At 42.8% G+C, this 24213-nt stretch overlaps 1 protein-coding gene across 1 annotated transcript in view; it reads left to right on the top strand.

Moving 5' to 3' along the window:
• Positions 1-24213, top strand: part of drosha (drosha ribonuclease III) — a 161766-nt gene that overhangs the window by 93946 nt on the left and 43607 nt on the right. Inside the window, exons 22-25 of the mRNA XM_072667489.1 lie at positions 5008-5016; positions 5952-6002; positions 8269-8344; positions 17086-17243. Coding sequence (XP_072523590.1) covers positions 5008-5016; positions 5952-6002; positions 8269-8344; positions 17086-17243 — 294 coding nt within the window. The remainder of the gene's footprint in view (positions 1-5007; positions 5017-5951; positions 6003-8268; positions 8345-17085; positions 17244-24213) is intronic.

Raw genomic sequence — 24213 nt, 5'->3', positions numbered from 1 at the left:
TTGTAAATGTTAGAGGCTGTTATTAAGTAATAAGAGTGATTCATTACAGTGCTTCTGATTCTTCCCGTAGACCTACAGTGAGCCATCCTGGCTTCATCATCAGGGTTACACCTGCTTACACGGTCCTTCACTCTCACTGTGCGGATGTTAAGCCTCCCTGCCTCTCGGTCACGGTCAAAGTAACTGTATTACTGTGTCACTGAGTCTCCAGAACCTCTGTCTGGCTGTACCCCCACATTTAGCCAAAAGTTTGTGGACACAGCTCTATTAGCCAAATGTATTGGGTGAGCTTTTGGACCAACCATCTTTTGAACAAAAGCTTTGGCACCTTTGTCTGTTTTCTATCTGTGTATCCTTCTACAGCGCTCTCTCTCTCTCTCTCTCTCTCTCTCTCTCTCTCTCTCTCTCTCTCTAACAGCTCTCTCTCTCTCCTCTCTCTCTCTCTCTCCTCTCTCTCTCTCTCTCTCTACAGCTCTCTCTCTCTCTCTCTCTCCTCTCTCTCCTCTCTCTCTCTCTCTCTCTCTCTCTCTCTCTCTCTCTCTCTCTACAGCTCTCTCTCTTTCTCTCTCTCCCTCTACAGCGCTCTCTCTCTCTCTGTCCCTCTACAGCGCTCTCTCTCTGTCCCTCTACAGCTCTGTCTGTCTGTGTAGCTCTCTACAGGCCCTCTCTCTGTCTGTCTGTCTAGCCCTCTACAGCCCTCTCTCTGTCTGTCTGTCTAGCCCTCTACAGCCCTCTCTCTGTCTGTCTGTCCTGTCTAGCCCTCTACAGCCCTCTCTCTGTCTGTCTGTCTGTCTAGCCCTCTACAGCCCTCTCTCTGTCTGTCTGTCTGTCTAGCCCTCTACAGCCCTCTCTCTGTCTGTCTGTCTGTCTAGCCCTCTACAGCCCTCTCTCTGTCTGTCTAAGCTCTCTCTCTCTCTCTGATTGTCTAGCCCTCTACAGCCCTCTCTCTCTCTGTCTGTCTAGCCCTCTACAGCCCTCTCTCTGTCTGTCTAGCTCTCTCTCTCTGTCTGTCTGTCTAGCCCTCTACAGCTCGCTCTCTGTCTGTCCAGCTCTCTCTCTCTGTCTGTCTGTCTAGCCCTCTACAGCTCGCTCTCTGTCTGTCTGTCTAGCGCTCTCTCTGTCTGTCTGTCTGTCTGTCTGTCTGTCTGTCTAGCCCTCTACAGCCCTCTCTCTGTCTGTCTGTCTAGCCCTCTATAGCCCTCTCTCAGTCTGTCTGTCGGTCTGTCTAGCCCTCTATAGCCCTCTCTCGGTCTGTCTGTCTGTCTGTCTAGCCCTCTACAGCCCTCTCTCTGTCTGTCTAGCTCTCTCTCTCTCTCTGTCTGTCTAGCCCTCTACAGCTCGCTCTCTGTCTGTCTAGCCCTCTACAGCCCTCTCTCTGTCTGTCTAGCTCTCTCTCTCTGTCTGTCTGTCTAGCCCTCTACAGCTCGCTCTCTGTCTGTCTAGCTCTCTCTCTCTGTCTGTCTGTCTAGCCCTCTACAGCGCTCTCTCTGCCTGTCTGAGTCTTAATTAATTCTTTATTTTAAACAGTTTTTAAAAAGTTCTGTATCTAATGCCTTGATAAGCTGTTATACGTCCGAAGAGGCAGATTTTTATGGGAATAAAGTGACCAGACCCACAGTGACCTGACAGTGGACAGGAATGCTCCCATGACCTTTTTCGACCCCATCGCGCGCTTTGTATTTCTGGCAGTGAGGAGCGAATTGGAAGCTCCTCTCCTCCCATTGTTGCGGAAGGTCACCCACTTCAGCCGCTAGCCGCTCTCCAAACTTGCTTCAACTCGCGAACAGATGCGTTATGTATTCTTGTTCAACAGCCCGGTGGATGACTAAACGCAGCCCACGGCCCGCTCTCATTCTCTTTTACGCCTTCCCTCTGTTCCACTGTCAGGAGTTTCGAGTGTCGTACAGTGGACGTCTGGCAATACAAAGAGCTTTCTGCTTCTGCTTCCACTGTGGCTTTTCTTTTTATTCCGAGAGAAAGTGGGTGGTTTTTTTATTTATTTTATTTTATTTCTTTTTTTTCTCACCTTATTGTTTTCATCAGTGTTGCAAAATGAACAGGGGGAAAAAAGAGCTGTAAAAAATCTCTATTTTTCTACGTTTCATTTCCATACTTCAGTTTAAATGCAGGCTATACTTTCCCCTAGATCGCTAACCCCCTGCCTGTACAGCCTGTTATCATTTACATTTTATTTAAAGTATAATTTCCTAATGTAATAGAGGATTCCGGTTCATATATTGGTGTTATTTATTTATTTTTTTTCTCCCTCCACAAGGGTTAATCGTGAAGATTTCATGTCTATTTTTTTTTTATTTTTATCTCTGCAGCTTGCGGTGATGTCTGTAATTATCTTGCGAACACTTTCGGCAGAGTTGTTTCTCTTAAATAGCTTTTTAATTGAACCTTAATCACGGAAAGCATTTGGAGATGACTGTAATTGAAATACTAGAAGTTAACTCTGCAAAACACATAAGCAAGTCACGCTCCCGTGCCAGATTTGGATGTAATTATGAAACCTTAATCAAAACCACTGTGTGCAGTGCTGTCCTCACTTTTATCATTATTTTAGCTTAGTTAAAACCAGACCTTCAGAGTGCTTGGAATCATTTGAATTTGTTTTGTTTAGGCGGGACCTAAAGTGACTGGAGTGAAGTCTTTGTGGAAGTGAGGATGTAGTATGAACAATGAGCTGTGAACAATTTGGGCACCTAGGCAGTGTTACTATTGAGAAGGAAAACCTTCTATATATATATATATATATATATATATATATATATATATATATATATATATATATATATATATAAAAGAAGGAAACCTTACCTATGACCTCCACATAGGTCAGCCGACAGAGTTTAGCGACATGCCGAGTTCGAATGAAAGGGAAAGCAAGCAAACCTGGATGAACCAGTCAACTCAATGAGCCTTAAAACAGCCAAAAACACTCCCTCAACCGCCCCCTTATCCTCTAAACAGGTGTTTTGAATCTCAGTTAGCTGAAAAACAGCCCGTGCGCTATTTGTTAGCCTGCTAGCTAACCTATCTAAGCCTAGCTGGCTGGCCACAAATCCAAACCTGGCTGGGTCTCATTTCAACACCCGTCGTTTAACGGTGGGTTAAACTCCACTGAGCTGTCTGATGCTCGGTGGATCTGTAGCTAGTCGAGCTAGCTAAGCGAAGGCTGGCTTAGCGAGTGGGCTACAGGTCCAAAACCACAAAAGAAGAACTTGAATGTCAGCGTTCTGTCCGTCCAACAGCAGCCGCTCGGTCGTAGACAGGGTCTTTCCCGTCTAAAGGTTTATAAGTGGGCTGAGCAGAATATTGTCAAGCTAGCTAGCTAACCAAGCTAGCCGATGTTAGCAGATTGGCGATTTACCATTTATTGAATTTGGTCTTTCAGCCTGAATTTTAAGCAAACTGTATTTTGACAAGCTTGCCCTACTCTTTATATTCTCCTGACTCGAACGTCATTGAAAATTAGGGGTGGGCCTTAAACATGCTGTGCAGCAAGATGACCCAAGACTTGCCTTAAAATTGTCCAACAGGGAGCAGCGAGGGCAAATTCTTATGACTAGAATAGGAAGACCCCAGCCGGCAACGGAAAGTGCCAAAAGGTGGTTTGTACTAAGTAAGTCCGTGTCCAAGCTTTTGCATATGCTACGAGTGCAGTTTAAGGTGACTGTGTGTTGAAGTAACTGTAAATAATGTTTAATATATTATATCTAATAAATATCTCCTATTATTCATATATATCTTTTGATCATGACCAAAATGTCGCTCTGTGTATTAGCTACTTGCTAAGTTCGCTAATTTTGCCATCAAACCACCAATACCAGCAACTTTCAGACTCTATTTATTTCTTTATTTATTTCCATTTCTAGGTTAGGTAGCAGGCAGTACAATTAAAAGACCTGCATCTTTGAAATATATAAAAATAATATATTTATGAATATATATGTGTGTATATATATATATATATATATATATATATATATGAATAATGTGTAAATTCTGATTATTTCAAAGATGCAGGTCTTATAATATTTCATATATATATATATATATATATATATATATATATATATATATATATATATATATATATATATAAATATAAATATAATGTGATTTTAAGCCTTTGACAGGTCCTGCATTGGCAGGATATATAATATAATAAATATATAATATAAAATTTCAGATTATTTCATTTCAGAGATGCATGTCTTTTAATATATATACTAAATGTATCTCGTTGTATATAGTTATGTGAAAATGTTCGGTCACCCCATTAAAACGTGGACATTCACTTCACTTGAGCAAAAAAAAAATAATAATTAAAAAATACAATTAAAATGCTATTTTCCTGTGAGGAAAAAGTTAGGACACCCCCACGTTTATTACTATCTGCTTCAAATCTAATCTCTTCATTCTCATCTGTATTGACTTTAAGGTTAAAAAGGCATATCTGCCAGCTCTGTTCCCACCACAAAGCTACATTAAAATTCAATTAGCCAGTCAGACTATTATTATTATTAAAACAGTGGAGATAGGGATTCATGCATAACACAGTGGTGGTGTACCAGTGAAAATGGCTTTTATCGTTAGCAGAGGCAGTTCTGAGGAAGCTGGAATTTTAAAGCAAGGCCCCCGTCGGACGGGGTGGGAAAGATAAGGTTATCTTGGCCAAAAATAAGTAGATCAGTTCACTTCTGAGTGGTTCAGAAAATACTATGGCCAGTAACTGCCTTTACGACTTTAAACGTAAAGGAGGGATCGTCGGAGTATTGGAGTTCGCCGGGGACGATTCGTTTGGTGTGCCCGGGCAGAGAGTCAAACCCATGTGGATACTATGTGCTGTATATCGGATGCTACCCCTACCAGCGTTTGGCCTGCTTTGCTGTGCTAGTCTGCTGTATCGTGAGCTGCATGGCTTTTTAGGTGTATTTTTGTATAGCAAGAGCTGCACAGTACATGGCAAACGCTATTCTTGCTGACTAGCAGAGCTAGCATGTATGTGTAACCGTTAAGTACGTCGCAGGACGCTTTCGCCCTGTGAAGCCAGCCTCTGCACCGCTAAATGATGCATTGTGATTTTTTTTTTTTATTTTTTGATATGTCAGTTCTTTTTTTAAATGTCAGTGTGAGGTTAACTGCTACTGACTCCAGATGTAAAGTGGCTCATGAACAGTAATGACAGTGACGCTAATAGTGGTGCCTAGAGGCTGTCGCAGGCTTTCAAAGCCACGTTCAGGGAGCCGCACACTGTCCCACGTGGGTGATGCTCGCAGACCCGGCTTTAAACGGAGCTCCAAAGCTATGCGTCCCGATGCAAATCAGACGTATTAAAAAAAATAACGTATAAAGATCGGAAATGGATATACAGGTCTGCTCCACCTCATTCGCTAGTGCATGGCCTGGCCTACAAAGCCGAGAGTGGACCAGCCCCCTCCGTACTCGGCGATGGTCAGAAGACTATCCATCCAACCATTCCAGCTTCGCAAGTGCGGCTCGGCTCGACCCGACTTTTCTGTCCTGGCAGCGAAGTGGTGGAAGGAACTTCCCCTTGGTGTCCGAGTTGCTCCACTTTGATTGCTGACAGACTTGTCGAGCCGTGGACATTTCAGATTGCAGCAACTCTCCAGGTGAACCGAATCCGGTTCAGACGGGGGGTTTAAGCAGTGCTCTAATGGAATTTTGCATGAAGAGGTGGGGTAATGTCATTATACCTGGAGTGTCTCAGTGGGTCCAGTCCAGTCCAGATTCGCTAATTCGGGCTGCATTAGTAAACATGTTGTATCTTCGAATTGTGTTTCACCAATTTTCTCAATTTTTCTCAAATTACAGCCCGTCAGAAAAGCATCACCGGACAGCTGAAGGCATTTGGAGAAGAGTGCTGCTGCCAGTTACTTCAGATAACCAGAGATTGTCACCAGGGGTCAGGCTAGAGCCAGACTTGGAGGCGCATCGCCCAGCAGACTAACCATTCGACTGTTTGGGCGAATGTCCTTTTCTCGAATGTCCCCACCCTCCTCTAAAAGGAAGGTTTTGATTGGTTCTGCTACCGAGTTTGACCACCCTGTAGCTGAAGTTGCAGTTTTGATTGGTTCTGCCACAGAGTTTGACCACCTCTAGAGTCAAAATGGAGATTCTGATTGGTTCTGCAACAGAGTATGACCACTCCTACAGCTGAAATGATAAATCTGATTGGCTCTGCCACAGACATTTCCCACCCCAGAGCGGAAATGGAGATTCTGATTTCCTCTGCCTCTGAGTGTGACCACTCCCACAGCTGAAATGATGCATCTGATTGGTTCTGCCACAGACATGTATCTCTCCCATAGCTAAAATTAAGATTCTGATTGGTTCTGCCTCTGAGTGTGACCAGTTCCACACCTGAAATTGAGAATTTGATTGGATCTGCGACCATGTTTGACCACCCCCACACCTGAAATAGAGATTTTGATTGGTTCTGCCTATGAGTATGACCGCTACCACACCTGAAATGGAGATTTTGATTGCTTCTGCCTATGAATATGACCACTCCCACAGCTGAACTTTGCCACAGAATTGGACAGTCTGATTTATTTATTTATTTTCTGTCTGTAGGTCTGTGCAGTGTAGAGAAAGTAAAGATTGTATGTGGGTGAAGACTTTGATTGGCTCTGCCATGGAGATTGACCACCCCTGCAGCTGAAATTGTGAATTTGATTGGCTCTGCCACCATGTTTGACCACCCCCACAGCTGAAATGGAGATTTTGATTGGTCTTGCCACTGAATTGGACAGTCTGATTGTTCATGTCTGTAGGTTTGAGTAGGTAGTGCAGAGAAAGTGGAGATTTTATGTGGGTGTAAACAGTCAACAGCACCCAATTACAAAGCGGTGGTGCACCGCCCCCGGTACTCTCGAAAGAGGCCAGTCTAATGGTACTGCACTGGTACTGCTCAATTTAAAATCCGAACAGCATCCACCACTCAAAACACAGAGATTTGGAGAGACGGCACATGCGTGAGAGTGAGAGAGATGGGGGAGTTTGAGAGAGCACATCTACATAAGAAAAATCCTGGCCTTGTGTTCCAGTGTTCAGTAAATAATGGACTAGAGTACCTATACGTTCTATTAGCAGCTGCATCAGAATTTTCACTGAAGCACTTATTGTTATTATCACGGGTGCACTGATTCGATATTGGGATCGGATATCGTTTCCGATACTAACAAAAATAGCTGGCTCGGGTATTGGACAATTGGGCTGATATACATGGCCGATCCCGACCCCATTCCCGCACCGCCGATATTGTAAGCTTCATAAATGAGGATCAGCCGGAGACCTGATGCACATCATAGCATACAGCAGGACTTAATAGCAGGATCCTAGCTAACCAGCGACCTTCCCTCGACCGTTCATCAACCATCAGCAAGTAATCGGCTCGAAGCTATTTATACAGCTATTTATTTTCTTTATTTTATTATATTTATATTTTATTATATTATTTTTGTTATATATTTTATTTTATCTTTATTTTTTTTAACAAATTTAGCTAAGTAAGTTTCAAGTCAGTCCTGATGCCTTAACTCTCTCCCACATGAGGTGAGGTATATGGTAAAAAATCAGCAAAGATTATAAAATAATGCAATAAAAAGAAAGAAAGTCGGATCGGTGCATCCCTAATTATGCTAATAATTACTACCTCCTGCTCAGTTGCACAGCATTCACACATCCCTTTTGCACTTGACAACTCATCCCTGCATTGTATGGTTTTCTATTTTGTATAAATTCAGTGTATATATTGCTATTTGTATTCTTGTATATTTATTTCTGTATATATTTTTTATACTTAATTTAGGTAGTTTCTCACAGTTATCGGAGCATTTCACTGCTAGTTGCACTGCTATGACCGTTTGCATCAGATGTTTATGAAAAAACGTATAGGCATAAAGGCCTCTAACCCCCCCCCATACTCCCCTATAATAAATGTTTCCATAAATAAATAATTCTATAGAAATGGGGGGAGTTTATGCTGACTAGCTAATTTGAATTATTCCCTCAAGAATAAATGAGGGCGAAGCAGCCCAGTCGGACTCTCTTAAATTCTGATTAACCTTTAACACCAGGCTAAAGGTGCAGAACTGTATGCTCTTGTCAGATTTTAGGCCTTTAATAGGGTTTGCTTTGTGAAACCCTTTGCACGCTTAGAGTCCAGAGGAAGGCTCATTAATACCGTCTCGTACTCCAGAGCCACATTCTCTCTTACATAACGTCAATTATTAGCTTATTCTTCTTTTCTTCCTCCTCTCCTCAGGACCTCAGGGAGGTTTGGCTGAACTACCCTCCACATCCATTACAGGTGAGTTCATATTGGCGAACTGGGGAACGGAGTTTGTTTAAGGTGGGTTTGTCTGAAGACATCATATTCAAGAACTTTTCTGTCCATGTAGCGTCTTTACATCATATGTTCAAAAACTGTGTTTTTTTCATATTACTGTAGAGCTTCTATATCATATTCTAAAGATTTATTTTCGTATTTAAAGATTTTTTTTGGTGTACTTTTTACATTGTGTTTAACACATTACATCATATTCAAAAATATTTTTTTATCTAATTTTTACATCATATTTAAAACGTTTTCCAGCCACCTTAGCATTTTTACATCATATTCAAAAATATTTTTTTATCTAATTTTTACATCATATTTAAAACGTTTTTCCAGCCACCTTAGCATTTTTACATTCATATTCAAAAATATTTTTTAATCAAATTTTTACATCATATTAAAAGTGTTTTTCCAGCCACCTTAGCATTTTTACATCCTATTCAAAATGTTTTTTTCCTCTAATTTTTACATCATATTTAAAACGTTTTCCAGCCACCTTAGCATTTTTACATCATATTCAAAAATATTTTTTAATCAAATTTTTACATCATATTTAAAACATTTTCCAGGCACCTTAGCATTTTTACATCATATTCAAAAATATTTTTTAATCTAATTTTTACATCATATTTAAAACGTTTTCCAGCCACTTTAGTATTTAAACATCATATTCAATAACTCTCCTTTTGTGTTTCTTCATTATATGAAAAAGGGGTTTTCGTCCAGGTTAGTGTTTTACCTCATATTTAAAGAGTGTTTGGTCCAAGTCAGCAATTCCACATCTGTTCTGTCCACTGTCTGTTCTGTTTTTATATCCTATCCAAAGTATTTCCACATCAATGTCATAATCTTACAACATATCACTGCTGTCCAATGAAAAACATGTATCTCCATTTTTGTTCCTTGTTAATTTTCTCCATGGTTTAAAACCTAAAACCTGGGAATAATGTGGACACTTCCCTGTCCACATTATTCCCATTGTACAGTTTATTAAAAAAGAGGGTCTGCTTTTTTACATCATGTTTGAAAAAGCATATAAATTACTTTAGTATATGATGATTTCATGATTACATCATAATCCAAAATAGCTTCCCATGTACTTCCATGTCCATATAGTCCTAATTCTATATAGTCCATATAGTCCTAGTACTATATATATATATAGCACATACAGCAGACCAACATCACCATTATTTAGTTTGGATGGGATGGATTTTAGGTACCAGATTCCGACCCTACCATCAGCAGAATTTGAGAATTTGATCAGGCCAGGCAATGATCAGATCAGTCCTCAGCTGTCCGTGAATGGCGCCTGAGGACAGCAGATGGCGCTCTGAACACCGTGGTTACAACAGTGTTGAGACTCGGAGCTGGACTGGTATTAAAATAGACGATACCCGATCCATTAACACGAGCCTGGATCGTCCACAAACCCGATTCCCTTAATCGGATCGGGACATCCCCGCTTGCTAACTTCCGTTTTGGACAGGGTCATGTGACCGTCAGCGGCAAACGCAGGGAGATTTGTTGTCTGTGCTTTCCGAACACCAGTGGTTGAGGAATTCTGTCCTTTTCAATAAAGGACATATTTACACAGTGGTCAGAACTGCTGCTTCAGTCTGGATGACCAAACACAGATACTCTCACTTCAACAGAAAATAGTGTGTGTGTGTGTGTGTGTGTGTGTGTGTGTGTGTGTGTGTGTGTGTGTGTGTGTGTGTGTGTCAGCGCGAGTGTGTGTTTCTCTTCTGTAGCGGAACTGATGAAACAATGCTGTGTATGATGCAGTGGTAGCGTCTTAACTGACTTTGATATCTCTCTCACTCGCTCTCTCGCTTTTTCTCTCACCCCCCCCCCCTCTCTCGCCGTCTGTCCTCTTTTGCTCTCTCGCCCGCTGTATCTCTATCAGGGTTTCCAGTCATGTTTGCACATGTTAAGATCTTTATTGGTTTGTTTGTTAGTTTTTTGTGTGAGCTCCTCGGCGTGACGGGGTGGTGCGCCCAGTGGAGTGATTATGGCACTGCTTTTTCACTGCTCTCTGGCGGCTGCTCTGTGGTCAGTTCAGAGTTCAGTGACCCCTGGGCGGGAACGGCACCGCTGCAGAAGGGTCTGATGGGCCTTAGTGTCAAACACACTCCGTCACGTCAACACCTGTTCACCAAGTAGAGCTTCGGGATTTTCTATTTTTTCTAAATGACTGGTGTCCCTTTATCTCTCTATCTGAGTCTCCGTCTTTGTCTCTCTATCTGAGTCTCCGTCTTTGTCTCTCTATCTGAGTGTCCGTCTTTGTCTCTCTATCTGAGTTTCCGTCTTTCTCTCTATCTGAGTCTCCGTCTTTGTCTCTCTATCTGAGTTTCCGTCTTTGTCTCTCTATCTGAGTTTCCGTCTTTGTCTCTCTATCTGAGTCTCCGTCTTTGTCTCTCTATCTGAGTCTCCGTCTTTGTCTCTCTATCTGAGTTTCCGTCTTTGTCTCTCTATCTGAGTGTCTGTCTTTGTCTCTCTATCTGAGTGTCCGTCTTTGTCTCTCTATCTGAGTTTCCGTCTTTGTCTCTCTATCTGAGTTTCCGTCTTTGTCTCTCTATCTGAGTGTCTGTCTTTGTCTCTCTATCTGAGTGTCCGTCTTTGTCTCTCTATCTGAGTGTCCGTCTTTGTCTCTCTATCTGAGTGTCCGTCTTTGTCTCTCTATCTGAGTGTCCGTCTTTGTCTCTCTATCTGAGTGTCCGTCTTTGTCTCTCTATCTGAGTGTCCGTCTTTGTTTGTCTCTCTATCTCTGTGAGTGTCCGTCTTTGTTTGTCTCTCTATCTCTGTGAGTGTCCGTCTTTGTTTCTCTCTCTCTTTCTGTGAGTGTCTGTCTTTGTCTCTCTCTCTCTCTGAGTGTCTGTCTTTGTCTCTCTCTCTGTCTCTCGCTCTCTCTTTCTGTGAGTGTCTGTCTTTGTCTCTCTCTCTCTCTGAGTGTCTGTCTTTGTCTCTCTCTCTCTCTCTGAGTGTCTGTCTTTGTCTCTCTGAGTATCTCTTTGTCTCTCCCTCTTTCTCTCTGTGAGTGTCTGTCTTTGTCTCTATCTCTGAGTGTCTGTCTTTGTCTCTCTCTCTATCTCTGTGAGTGTCTGTCTTTGTCTCTCTCTCTATCTCTGTGAGTGTCTGTCTTTGTCTCTCTCTCTATCTCTGTGAGTGTCTGTCTTTGTCTCTCTCTCTGTCTCGGTGAGTGTCTGTCTTTGTCTCTCTCTCTGTCTCGGTGAGTGTCTGTCTTTGTGTCTCTCTCTCTCTCTCTGTGAGTGTCTGTCTTTGTCTCTCTCTCTGTCTCTCGCTCTCTCTTTCTGTGAGTGTCTGTCTTTGTCTCTCTCTCTCTGAGTGTCTGTCTTTGTCTCTCTCTCTCTGAGTGTCTGTCTTTGTCTCTCTGAGTATCTCTTTGTCTCTCCCTCTTTCTCTCTGTGAGTGTCTGTCTTTGTCTCTATCTCTGAGTGTCTGTCTTTGTCTCTCTCTCTATCTCTGTGAGTGTCTGTCTTTGTCTCTCTCTCTCTGAGTGTCTGTCTTTGTCTCTCTGAGTATCTCTTTGTCTCTCCCTCTTTCTCTCTGTGAGTGTCTGTCTTTGTCTCTATCTCTGAGTGTCTGTCTTTGTCTCTCTCTCTATCTCTGTGAGTGTCTGTCTTTGTCTCTCTCTCTATCTCTGTGTCTGTCTTTGTCTCTCTCTCTATCTCTGTGAGTGTCTGTCTTTGTCTCTCTCTTTCTCTCTGTGAGTGTCTGTCTTTGTCTCTCTCTCTGTCTCTGTGAGTGTCTGTCTTTGTCTCTCTCTTTCTCTCTGTGAGTGTCTGTCTTTGTCTCTCTCTCTCTCTCTGTGAGTGTCTGTCTTTGTCTCTCTCTCTGTGAGTGTCTGTCTTTGTCTCTCTCTGTGTGAGTGTCTGTCTTTGTCTCTCTCTTTCTCTCTGTGAGTGTCTGTCTTTGTCTCTCTCTTTCTCTCTGTGAGTGTCTGTCTTTGTCTCTCTCTCTCTATCTCTGTGAGTGTCTGTCTTTGTCTCTCTCTCTCTATCTCTGTGAGTGTCTGTCTTTGTCTCTCTCTCTCTATCTCTGTGAGTGTCTGTCTTTGTCTCTCTCTCTCTATCTCTGTGAGTGTCTGTCTTTGTCTCTCTCTCTCTATCTCTGTGAGTGTCTGTCTTTGTCTCTCTCTCTATCTCTGTGAGTGTCTGTCTTTGTCTCTCTCTCTATCTCTGTGAGTGTCTGTCTTTGTCTCTCTCTCTGTCTCGGTGAGTGTCTGTCTTTGTGTCTCTCTCTGTCTCGGTGAGTGTCTGTCTTTGTGTCTCTCTCTCTCTCTCGGTGAGTGTCTGTCTTTGTGTCTCTCTCTCTCTCTCTGTGAGTGTCTGTCTTTGTGTCTCTCTCTCTCTCTCTGTGAGTGTCTGTCTTTGTCTCTCTCTCTCTCTGTGAGTGTCTGTCTTTGTCTCTCTCTCTCTCTCTCTGTGAGTGTCTGTCTTTGTCTCTCTCTCTGTGAGTGTCTGTCTTTGTCTCTCTCTCTATCTCTGTGAGTGTCTGTCTTTGTCTCTCTCTTTCTCTCTGTGAGTGTCTGTCTTTGTCTCTCTCTTTCTCTCTGTGAGTGTCTGTCTTTGTCTCTCTCTCTCTATCTCTGTGAGTGTCTGTCTTTGTCTCTCTCTCTCTATCTCTGTGAGTGTCTGTCTTTGTCTCTCTCTCTCTATCTCTGTGAGTGTCTGTCTTTGTCTCTCTCTCTCTATCTCTGTGAGTGTCTGTCTTTGTGTCTCTCTCTCTCTCTCTCTCTCTCTCTGTCTCGGTGAGTGTCTGTCTTTGTGTGTCTCTCTCTCTCTCTCTCTCTCTGTCTCGGTGAGTGTCTGTCTTTGTGTGTCTCTCTCTCTCTCTCTCTCTCTGTCTCGGTGAGTGTCTGTCTTTGTCTCTCTCTCTCTCTCTCTCTCTGTCTCGGTGAGTGTCTGTCTTTGTCTCTCTCTCTCTCTCTCTCTCGGTGAGTGTCTGTCTTTGTCTCTCTCTCTCTCTCTCTCTCTCTCTCTCTCTCTCTCTGTGAGTGTCTGTCTTTGTCTCTCTCGCTCTCTGTGAGTGTCTGTCTTTATCTCTCTCTATCTCTGTGAGTGAATGTCTCTCTTTCTCTGTCTGTCTCTCTTTCTCTCTAAGTGTCTGTCTCTCTCCTTGCCCCCCCTCCCCCTCTCTCTCTCCCAGAGTCGGTCCTGCATGTCTGTGTCTATGTGAGCGATGAATATTTTGGGGATTCTGAAATTAGGGTTTGGAATCAGAGCTCAGTGATTTAGTAACAGGATTACAGAGGAACAACACACTCCACTCAGGGGAATACTCACTGCTTTGAGTGTGTGTGTGTTGGGGTGGGGTGGGGGGTTGGGGGGTGCTATTGATGAGTTGGTGGAGTGTGTTTGTGCGTGTGTGTTCACTCTCTGGTCTTGAACTTTGCTTTAATTATGGCTGGAGCTGAGAAAGATGTTCCAAAAGGTCAAAGAGGCTTCCAGCTTAAAGTTCTCAATCACAGCCAGCTGTCATCAGCCCTCCAACACTCACTCACTCTGTGTGTGTGTGTGTGTGTGTGTGTGTGTGTGTGTGTGTGTGTGTGTGTGTATACTTTCTTTTTGTTCTTGCACTTTTCTCATCTCTGTCTGTCAATACTAATAATTCAAAATAATTATAATAATAAAGTATAAAGGCATCATAAGAGCAGCTCGGACGGATGAAGATGAGAGTTTACTCAGTGAATAAATAAATACAGCTGTGGGATAAAGGGCTGTACACACAGGCCAGATATACAGATGTGCAGGCTCGGGGGGAGGGCGGGGTTATATGTGTCTTATGCAGGTCTAATAGTTAGTATTTTCGCCTGGTCTTGACGTGTCTGTGTTTACGTGGCTGTTGTGTGTTCTACTGCCTGGATGGATAGACCAAATAAAATGGGCATCACTTCAAAAAAAATTGTCCGTTTGTCCCAGTTGGTCAAACTTTGAACCTAACTTGTGTGTCCCCAGTGTAAAGCAGGACAGCTGCTGTAGCCCCTGCCCTGTGGGTGGCCGCAGGACCGGGCCGTCCGTGGACGTACCCCCTGCACCACTCTCAAGAACTTTGTATGCCAATGTGCTTATTGCTATTGTGTCGTACCCTGGACAGAACTACCCGAAACTGACCGCCCTGACCATTAGAAGATTAATGGAGTAACAGAGAAAGAGAACCCACCAGCAAAACTGCATGCCTCAGGGCACGGTGTTGTGGTGGTCCCACCAACCCCATCCCTCTCAACTGCACCTTGTTGACATCTTTGGGAAAAGGTCTTACATCTCCTCCTTCTCAGTTTGGCCACATACTGGCCAAAGCAAGACTTGTAGAAGAAGCAGTAGCCAGTCAGAATGGAGGACGGCCTTGGACTGAGCATTAAGGGACACCTTGTGCTTAACATGAGTGAATGCTGAGGTCACTCGTGTCTGTATCCATTTACAAAAGAAAAGGCCGTGGAATGTCTTGTCGTCTTTCCTTGTTGGAAATACTTCGCTTAAAATAAGTAAAAGCCCCCCACGCAACAACTTCCCCACCCCCCAAAATCCTGTGCTACCGGAGTTTCGCGCTCTGTTAGGTCAGCGGGATCCTCGGCTGCTCGATACGCTCACCTTCATTTCGTTTTCTTTTATGTTTTATTTTTTCCCGTCGCCTTTGCTCTCAGCTTGCCGGGGTAATCTCGCAAGTTTGCATTTCCACATGCCGGCTTGAGTTCAAATCCTGTTTCGCTTTGGCTGGAACAAATGCTCCTACATATGTTTTTTTTTTTCCGTTTTTTTTTTTCGACTTCCAGATTTTCCACAGTGTCATGCTAATTTGTTGCCGGAGGCGCAAGGCGGGCCTTTTCTTCTTCGCCTGCTTGGGAGCAAAACTTGGCTGCTTTTGAGGTAAACACCTCATAAGGACCACCGACTTCATAATTGCGTCTGTCAAGACGTGGTAAACTGGGGGACCGTCTGTGCTAGCGAAGCCCAGAGCCTCGGTGTCAGCGGCGAGGGAAATGTTGTTAGTCGTGACGATGTGACGGCTGGCATTTGGAGCGGCGTCGTTAATTAAGAGCACCTCGTCGAGGAGGCAGACGGTAAACGCCTTTGTGGGCAAAGCGGGAGAAAGAGACCATGACATTGGCAGTCTCAATCCAATTAAAATGTTGACTTTGAAGCGTCGTTAGCACCACATGTCGTTCGGGTGGCATTATGCTCTCTTCTCCAGATTCCGGATTCGGGAGTTTGTTTCCGGCTTTTGCGCGCCGCGTTGGCTCGTTTGCCTAAATGCGGATGGATGCCGGTGACATTTCGGGAAGGAGAAGAGATACCGTAATTTACTACAACCTTTTGAAAAGTTAATTATGCCGGCATGAGCACCGCCTGTTGGGCCGCTCAGTTGGCCCCCCTCCAAAACTAAAGTTGGCTAGGCAGTGGCCTCCCAGTCTGGAGCAGGCAACTGGAGAAGATCTGGATAGTAAGTTGGCCCTCAGCAGTTTGATAATGTTGTGGCTGATGATGATGATGATGATGAGGAGGAGGATGATTCTTATAAGAGACTGTAAAACTTCCTAGGGCTTTAATTACAGCTGTAATTAAGACTTTGCAGTGCTAACCCTGATGGTTGTGATGTGCTCGGAATCACTACTAGAGCCTGTATAGCTTAGCTTGTAACTTGAACCAGTGCTCGGGGACCTTGAGATGGTCCAGATTTTTCAAGCACATTCAAGTAGTACTAACATGTGGACCACCTTGAGGACCGGTGTGAGGTTCAGTAGACGATTGAGAGTTTGAATCCCAGCAGTGCCGCGTTATCAGCGGTACGTATGCCAATACGAAGAAAAATGGTCGGCAGTGCCGGGGTCTTAGGAAAGGTCTCACATCTCTTCCTCCGTTTGGCCACATACTGGCCAAAGCAAGACTTGTAGAAATAGTAGCCAATCAGAATTGAGGATGGCCTTGGACTGAGCCTTGAGGAACACCTTGTGCTTAACATGAGTGAATGCTGAGGTCACTCGTATCTGCATTTAAAAATAGGAGGAGCTTTGTGCTCTGTCAGGTCTGCTTGAAAAGCTCACCTTCGTTTCATTTCCTTTTGTGCTGTTTTTATCGCTGAATCCCAGCAGTGCCACGTTATCAGCGAATAAAATGGTATGTCGTCAACGTCGGCTGAAAAATGACAAAAATCGACCGACAAATAGATCGTCCAGGGTTTCATTTTAAGCCGTGACTTCTGCAAAGACCATAATTATAGCATTTAGCGCAGTAGACGAATATAATTAAGATGTATATTTATTCACTTGTTTACTTGTTTGTTGTATTGTTTGTTTGTTTATTATGGTGCTGTATAATGAAATGAACTGCAAGCTGCCCATTTCTGGTGCCAGTTTTGGCTTCTGACCTCTAATGGTCTACACAGTGTGATGGTATACAGTACATAACCCTCTCTTCGTCGTTTGGTCATTGTACTTTGGCCCAGTAGTCTAAAACGAGGGCCCCCAGGATTAGCACTGCTATCTGGGCCGTGCTTATTTAAGCTAAGCTGTCAAATTGTCAGACCTACTAAAAACCATAAGCCCTCTACATTTACCGGCCGTTAGACTAATCATCTAAGCAATGACCTCTGCCCTCATTATCCTCCATGTTACAGCATTGAGGTGACCCCCAAGTAAGTTAGCTACGCCCGCGTACTGAACTGCTGTGATGTGCTCTTGTATTTTATTTCAGGTCCAGGAGCCCCTGACCGACAGGCAGCTGATCGAGTCTTCCCCGGTACTGCAGAAACTAACAGACTTCGAGACGGCCATCGGGGTCCTGTTCACACACGTCCGGCTGCTGGCCCGAGCCTTCACGCTCCGCACCGTCGGCTTCAACCACCTCACGCTGTAAGTGCACGTGTGTGTGTGTGTGTGTGTGTGTGTGTGTGTGTGTGTGTGTGTGTGTGTGTGTGTGTGTGTCTTGCTACGCCAGGCCACCCTCATCAGTGTGGCCTGTGCAAAAGTTTGGCTTGCAGGTCTTCTAAAAGTTCTTGTATGCTGGTAAGACAGGCAAATCAACCCCCCCCCCCCCCCCCCCAGATTACTTCCATGAACCTGTGTGACAATTTACAGGGTGGTGCACCGCTCCAGGGGGGTAGCATTGCTTCACAAATACAATTTTCATGGACGAGTCAGGAAGGAAGTAGAAAATCGGTCCTTCCCAGAAGATCTACCTAAGCGTTTTGGAAACTAGGGCTGTGGGCTGATTTTATCAAATTGTTTTTCTAAGCATTTTGAGGATTTTGTTAGTGCTTGATGAACACTGATGCAGCTGCAGGCTTTTTACTATGTGACAATTAATTAACACTTAATAACTTTAACAAAAATTACATAAAATTTCACTAGGTTTTCTCATTAGCTAGAACTCCAGGCATTCCCTTCTCTTTGGCTGACCAGTTATGGTTGGCTGTGGCATCACCAGGGTTTGAACTCGCGGTCTCTTGATGTTGGGACAAACGTTGAGACAGTTGCTCCACTTGGAAGCACCTGAATTAATTAAATGTTAAAAAGATTTTGATGTTTTGACTTAAAATATCAAGTCTGCCCTGTTATTTAGGTGTTTTTTTTTATTTAGATTGATAAGTTCACATGAAAGAATGAGGGAGGGAGGGAGATTTTTTTTTTTATTAACTCACTATGTGATGTTTAATTAACACACAGTAATTTAATTCAAATTAAATGAAACAACATAAAGGTAAATGTAATGAACTCAGATCAACTTTTTAGATAACAAAATGTAACACATTTATACTGATTAAGAAACTTTGTATAAGGCTCCCACTGAACTATATCACATAACCTTTAGCATAAAATAAATACATTTTTGCACTTGCATTGTGTTTGTCAATTACAATATTAACTATTATTATTATTATTATTTACAAATAATTATAAATGTGTACTGTAAGACTTTAGGCTATCTAGCTATATATATATATATATATATATATATATATATATATATATATATATATAAAATTGTATTTAACATATTTTAATCATTTTAATATTGTAGTTTTTTATATAATATTATAATAATATATTTTATTATTTAGTCAATGATTTATTGAGGAATATAGTATGAAATAAAACCTGATTTTTAAAAAAATGGGATGTAAGAAAATTAAATAATCTACATATAAACAACTAAACTGGGGGAAAATAAAGATGTATTTAAATGTATGTTATTTCTTTATTAGGAACTTTATCACCACACAAATACCCAATCAATTAAAAAGATGTAACAGAATATAAGACTACTTCTAATAAACTGCTAACTACATCTCTCAGAAAAGCTGTTTAGTATAAAAATATAAACAATATTAACCAGAAAATTATATTTAAAAACAAAAACAAAAACAAAACATTATTGCACCCAGAATCGACCCGTTATGTTCCATATCAGGAGCTGTTGGTACTGTTAAAGCAGTTGGTGACGGTACAATAGTGTCCTTCCCTTTTTGGCTGTGATTGATTTATTTATTTATTTATTTTTTTATATCCTTCTGGCTCGGAGAAAACATAAAGTGTGTGTGTGTGTGTGTGTGTGTGTGTGTGTGTGTGTGTGTGTGTGTGTGTAACAGTAAAAGCTTGAGAGCGAGAACAGCATCGCTGGAGTGTTGGAATTGTCTATAAATGCCAGCCTGCCTGGAGCGCATGGTCACTGCCATTGATTTTGCCTTTTTCTGACTGATGGCCCTTTGCAGTCGATGTTGACACCGTGCCAGATATCCAGCCTTCCGCAGCCTCCGAACCCCAGCGGGAAACATACCCCCCCCCGCTCCCCTCAGCCCCCAACCCCCTCCTCAACCCTGCCTCCACCAGTCAGCTTATCCTGTTAGTGCTGCTGTATCATGGGACGGGAAGTTTTCACCGCACTCCGTCTAAATTTAGGCTACGTCTAATAGTCTGGCTCTGACCTTGGAACCGAACCTTGAAGGACTTCACTGGAAGCAGAGAACAAAGGAGCTGTGAAGATCAGAACGCTGTGTTGTAATTGGCCTAAAGGGAGGAAGCGTATGTAGTTATATCTCGGATAAATTTGGTGTTTAACGATTCTTGATTTGTTCTGTTATTAACGCTATTAGCATTATTAGTGTGCAGTGTTGAGGGCATAGTGGGGTCCTACCTGACCAGTGCCATTGGTTTCTAAGCAACATGTTAACCCATCACAAAGCGCTGCTGTATGGTAGCCTAAGCTAACGTGCTACTCATTAACTAATGTGCTACCCTCAAGCTCTGAACGAACATCTTGCCATGCGGCTACAGGATGCATAATAATGACCTTGTTTCCAGGTTTAACATAAACATGAGAATACTCATATATGATCATTTAATTTAATTTTAAATTGTTTTCAGAAGTCATATTCCACTCTTCGTTTTATACTTTATTAATAAAATATAAAAAAACAATTTTTTTACTTTTAACAAATATATTTTCACATTTAAATATATTATTATTTAGTTCATGATAAATCTTTAGACCCGAACTAATGCCTTGCCTTGAGACTACAGGAAACATAATAATAATAATAATAATTTTCCAATTTGACCGTGAAAACGAGAATACTTATACGTTTTAAAATGTTTAATTCAAATTATTTAATAATTTTTGCAGAAGTTGTATTCCACCCCCTTAGTTTTATATTTTATTATTAAAATATAAAATATATATGTGTATTTTATCATTTTAATTAAATAATTATATAATAATAATTAAATAATTGTATTTAAAACAGATTTTAACATTTAAATATTATTTTTATTATTATTTTCATCATCTTTTTGGCCCAAACTGACACCTTGACATGAGACTACAGGATACATAGTAATGACCTCTTTTTCAGTTTGTACATGTTGACATTAGGACTGACTGAAAGACATACATTATTATGTACATACATTTTATCATTTTATATTTAATTTCAATTATATTTAATACTTGTTTTCAAAAATACCTGCTTATAAAAATATTAAATTTAAACAAAAATGATTATTTTGAACAAATTTAATTTACCATGTTTTAGCGTAGTTATGTAGTTCTTGGTCGTTTTTTTAGCCTTGAACGAACACCTTGCCATGAGACTGTTTGCTATGTTTTTAGATCAGGACCAAGAAGTGCCGGTGTCTCTCAATTTTGACCGTTGCTGTAATGTGATGTGTTTGGTCTCATGTTCCCGCCCAGAGTTACCTAGCTAGTGTCCTCCACAATGCACTCCACATATAAGGTAAGGTACCATATAAGGTAATATAAGGTCCGCGGATCTTGCGGCACAAAGGTGATGCAAACATGGAGCCAATCCGCAGATAACTACCTCAGTCACTAAGCCCTCCCCCCATACGGTTGCGTGGCCCCAAATACGATTAGCCAGCCTCGCTCGTAAACCTGGAGTGGAAAAAGAGGCTCTTTTTATATATGTATATATAAAATATATATATGAATGATCATTAATTTCATATTAATTAATATTAATTTTTCTTATGCCAGTGCAGTCTATCTCTACAGAAATTGATTAACGTTCGGCAGTTTTTGAGTAGATGTGAAGGCGTCCAGTCAACACGTTAGTGCTCTGCAAAATGTTATTTACATATTTAGCATCAGTAATTTTTTAATTTTTTTAATTAATGTTTTATTTATTTTTTATTGCTTTGAGAACTTCAGATGTGCGCTCCAGTCTGAGGGGCAGGCTCAGACAACATACAGGCCCGAATTTCAATTTCATTTTAAAATTGGTTCATGTTATTTACTTGGGAAGTAATAGCCTTGCAATAAGGCCTAATTAGAATCCACGGGTCCCAGTTGAAGAGTCCATTCAAATTACCCCCTTAATAAGGCAGCGTTGAAGGATATTGCATCACTTCCCGCTACTTGGTGATCAGGAACTCTGTTGTCCATGTTTTAATCCTAATTCGCCCGCTTCATCACGTCCCTGTTCGAATGGAACAATCGCTTCCAAATAGACTCCCCTCGGTCCCCCTGCAGCTGCTGAGGAGGATTTTAGCTTTTTATAAGTATTGGGGCTGATCAAATCCCCCTTATGGTCATGGCATTTGTGCGCTGACCTTCCCCGTGCGTCAGTTCTGTCGGACAGGGCACCCTGTAATAGTTTCCTTTCCGCAGAATCTCCACTGTTTATAACACAAGGGTGGAAACGGTCTTCAGCACACACCTCCAGATACTGGCTTGTTCATTATGCTTGCAGGTATGTTTGCTAATGGCGCCCGTTATAATCGCCTCGTATTATTTACCTCCAAAGCAGTAGCCTAGCGTAAAGGCCTAATTAGCTTCTATCTGTGGAAAAAAAATTACAGCCCTCAGCAGCTGTTAGCGTGCACTTTTGCAGGGTATGCAGGGGGGACGGGGGGTGGAAGGGGCTGGGTAAGAAGTCTACCGGCTTTAAATATGATCGCTTAGCTGAATGTGTTGATGAGTAAAGGGGAACGACTCATGATCCAAACACAAGTGAGTGATGAAGGCATGAATCTTGGGAGCTTATTAATGCCTTGCTTTCCAGATTAGACACTTCCTATGCTTCTCTGTGGTTTATTAACTTCCCGGTCATTCATTTGAACCTATATTCGGACATAATTAGATGACCGCATTAGTTAGCATTACTTGGCCAAGTCTCTGTCTGAACAGAGTGCCTGGACGTTACTAGGTCCAAGCGTCTCCAAAACAACAAGGATTGCATGGGTGCTCCCAGTAAGCAGGGGTGAGTAGCTACTGTCCGTGGTTTATGAAGTCCCCAAGCCACACACTGGTGACTGGTGAGTGTTCCAATAGGCTTCCAATGGGCACCCGGGCATCGGCGCTGGACAAGCCGACATGGTCACCCGGTCCGAAAAGTCCTTCTACCTGGAGGACAGATTGGGTTCTTTGGTAAGAAGACAGGCCAGTGGGGGTGGGACACCCTAGGGCCGGGCATTCACACCAGCAGGCCAGGTTAACCCCTTCGTGGCAATGGTTTGCGGAACGTAATGAAGAGTTCCAAGTGTTGCCCTGCCCTCCAAAGTCCACCGATCTCAGTCCAGTTGTGGGATGTGCTGAAATGTGCTGAATCCATGGGCAACAGGGCACCGCACGAGGTGTGGGGACAGGGTGGAGCTGTTTTTGCGGGTGGTTGTAGAGCTCTATGAGAAGTTCTCATCTCCGGACACCAAAACGTACTTCTGTTGAGCTGTTGAGCTCCTCTGGTAGGACGGGTCTCGGAAACGGAAGGGGTCTCTCTTGTAGGGTCATTTTTTTGGAACAGAAGCGAACCGTGAAGCCCCACCCCCCTAAAATGGCCACTCCGTTAATACAGCCCTTTTGACTGTGGGCTGTAATGGTGTCGGTGTTGATTTTTCGGGACTTGGCACTAATCAATGTGTAAAGAGCTCCACAGAAGGGGGCCCTTCATAAGCTACAACTGTGATCGGCCATGTCGAAAGTGTGACAAGGGAGTTATTATTATTTCATATTATTATTTCAGGCTTCTGCTCAGATCTTGGGCGTGAGACGAGAGCACCAGTGTTTTTGATGTCTTCTAAAAGCCATCAGTATGTTGTCGCCGCGGCGAGCTTTGAGTGGAGCGTGTGCAAGAACATTTGAAAGCAGTCTGTCTCGCTCCTCACAATCGCAACCCGAGAGCACGAAAATGCGTTTGAAATTGCAGCTTGCGCTCGCTGGATGTTAATTCTTAGGGGGAGAACTACACAAAACAGCATTATTATTTCGGCTGCAGAAGAAAGGTGTGCACGCTGCCCGTCAAAAGTTTGGCCCTAGCCTCTCCGAATGAATCTCTTGCCGTTTCTTTTTTTTTTTTTTTTTTTTTTTTTTTTTTTTTCCTTTGCAGAGGGAACGACTGCCAGAAGCGCTGCTTTGGGAATAGGGGCTCTGCATTTTATCTCCTTGTTGGGAGATGTCGAAACTCATCAGCACTCGAACCTTTTCAGCGCTTTAGACCACTTTTGGGCTGCGAGAGCCTTAATATACGTGCTTGGAACAATAGCTGGGAAAAGTTAAGTAGAAGTAAACCCTCAAATCGGTATTTTCACCGAAAACCTGCACCCGACGCTTCGGGCCGAGGAGCCTGGAGGCACATCCAGAGGCATCAGTTGTTAATCTGTCAGGGTTACATATTAAGACCTCCACCATGGGCCCTGCCTTGGGTCCAACCTTAGCAGTGTTGGTTCCGATTCAATAAAAGATTGATAAACCTGGGGCCTTACATTTGGGGCCCATGCCGATACTCTCAAAGTATTCAGCTCTGGAAAAAATTCATTTGCATCTCTACATGTATGGCAGCCGTCGTATTCCAGGCAATTCGTTAAGCACCGCTGAGTTAGCCGAATTTGGAGACTATGCTACTGGCATGAAGCCCCAACAGCAAATATGAAAGACTAGGGGAGAGCCGGCCAAGACAGGAAAGCTGTGATTTTCTGTTTTTTGAAGGTTATTTCACCATAGTGATTTCTGAACGTTGTTCAGATGTTGTCCATGGTTTATGAAATACAATGCAGATGTTAATTTCCCTAAAACACACCGCCTAGAAATCATGTAGGGTGGTCTCCGGAGCTATGTGTTAGGATTGGAAGGCTTGCAGAAGTGCTCCCGGTCAGTAGTGGTGAGTAACTACGGACAGTGGTTCGAGTGGTTTAAGAGCCACAAGCCGCACACTGGTGACGGTGTGTTGGGCTACCATCTGGGCGGCCTGGCTATCAGCGCTGGGCGAGAAGCTTTCGATCAGCCTGGTTCTACAATGCCTCAACACCTTATAATGCTTGCACTAGCTTTCTGACGGATTGTAATGCGATACAGGAAGTGTAGGGTGCGCAT

Source organism: Salminus brasiliensis, chromosome 22, assembly GCF_030463535.1.
Source record: "Salminus brasiliensis chromosome 22, fSalBra1.hap2, whole genome shotgun sequence".
Lineage (NCBI taxonomy): Eukaryota > Metazoa > Chordata > Actinopteri > Characiformes > Bryconidae > Salminus > Salminus brasiliensis.
This window is presented reverse-complemented; position numbering and strand designations above follow the sequence as displayed.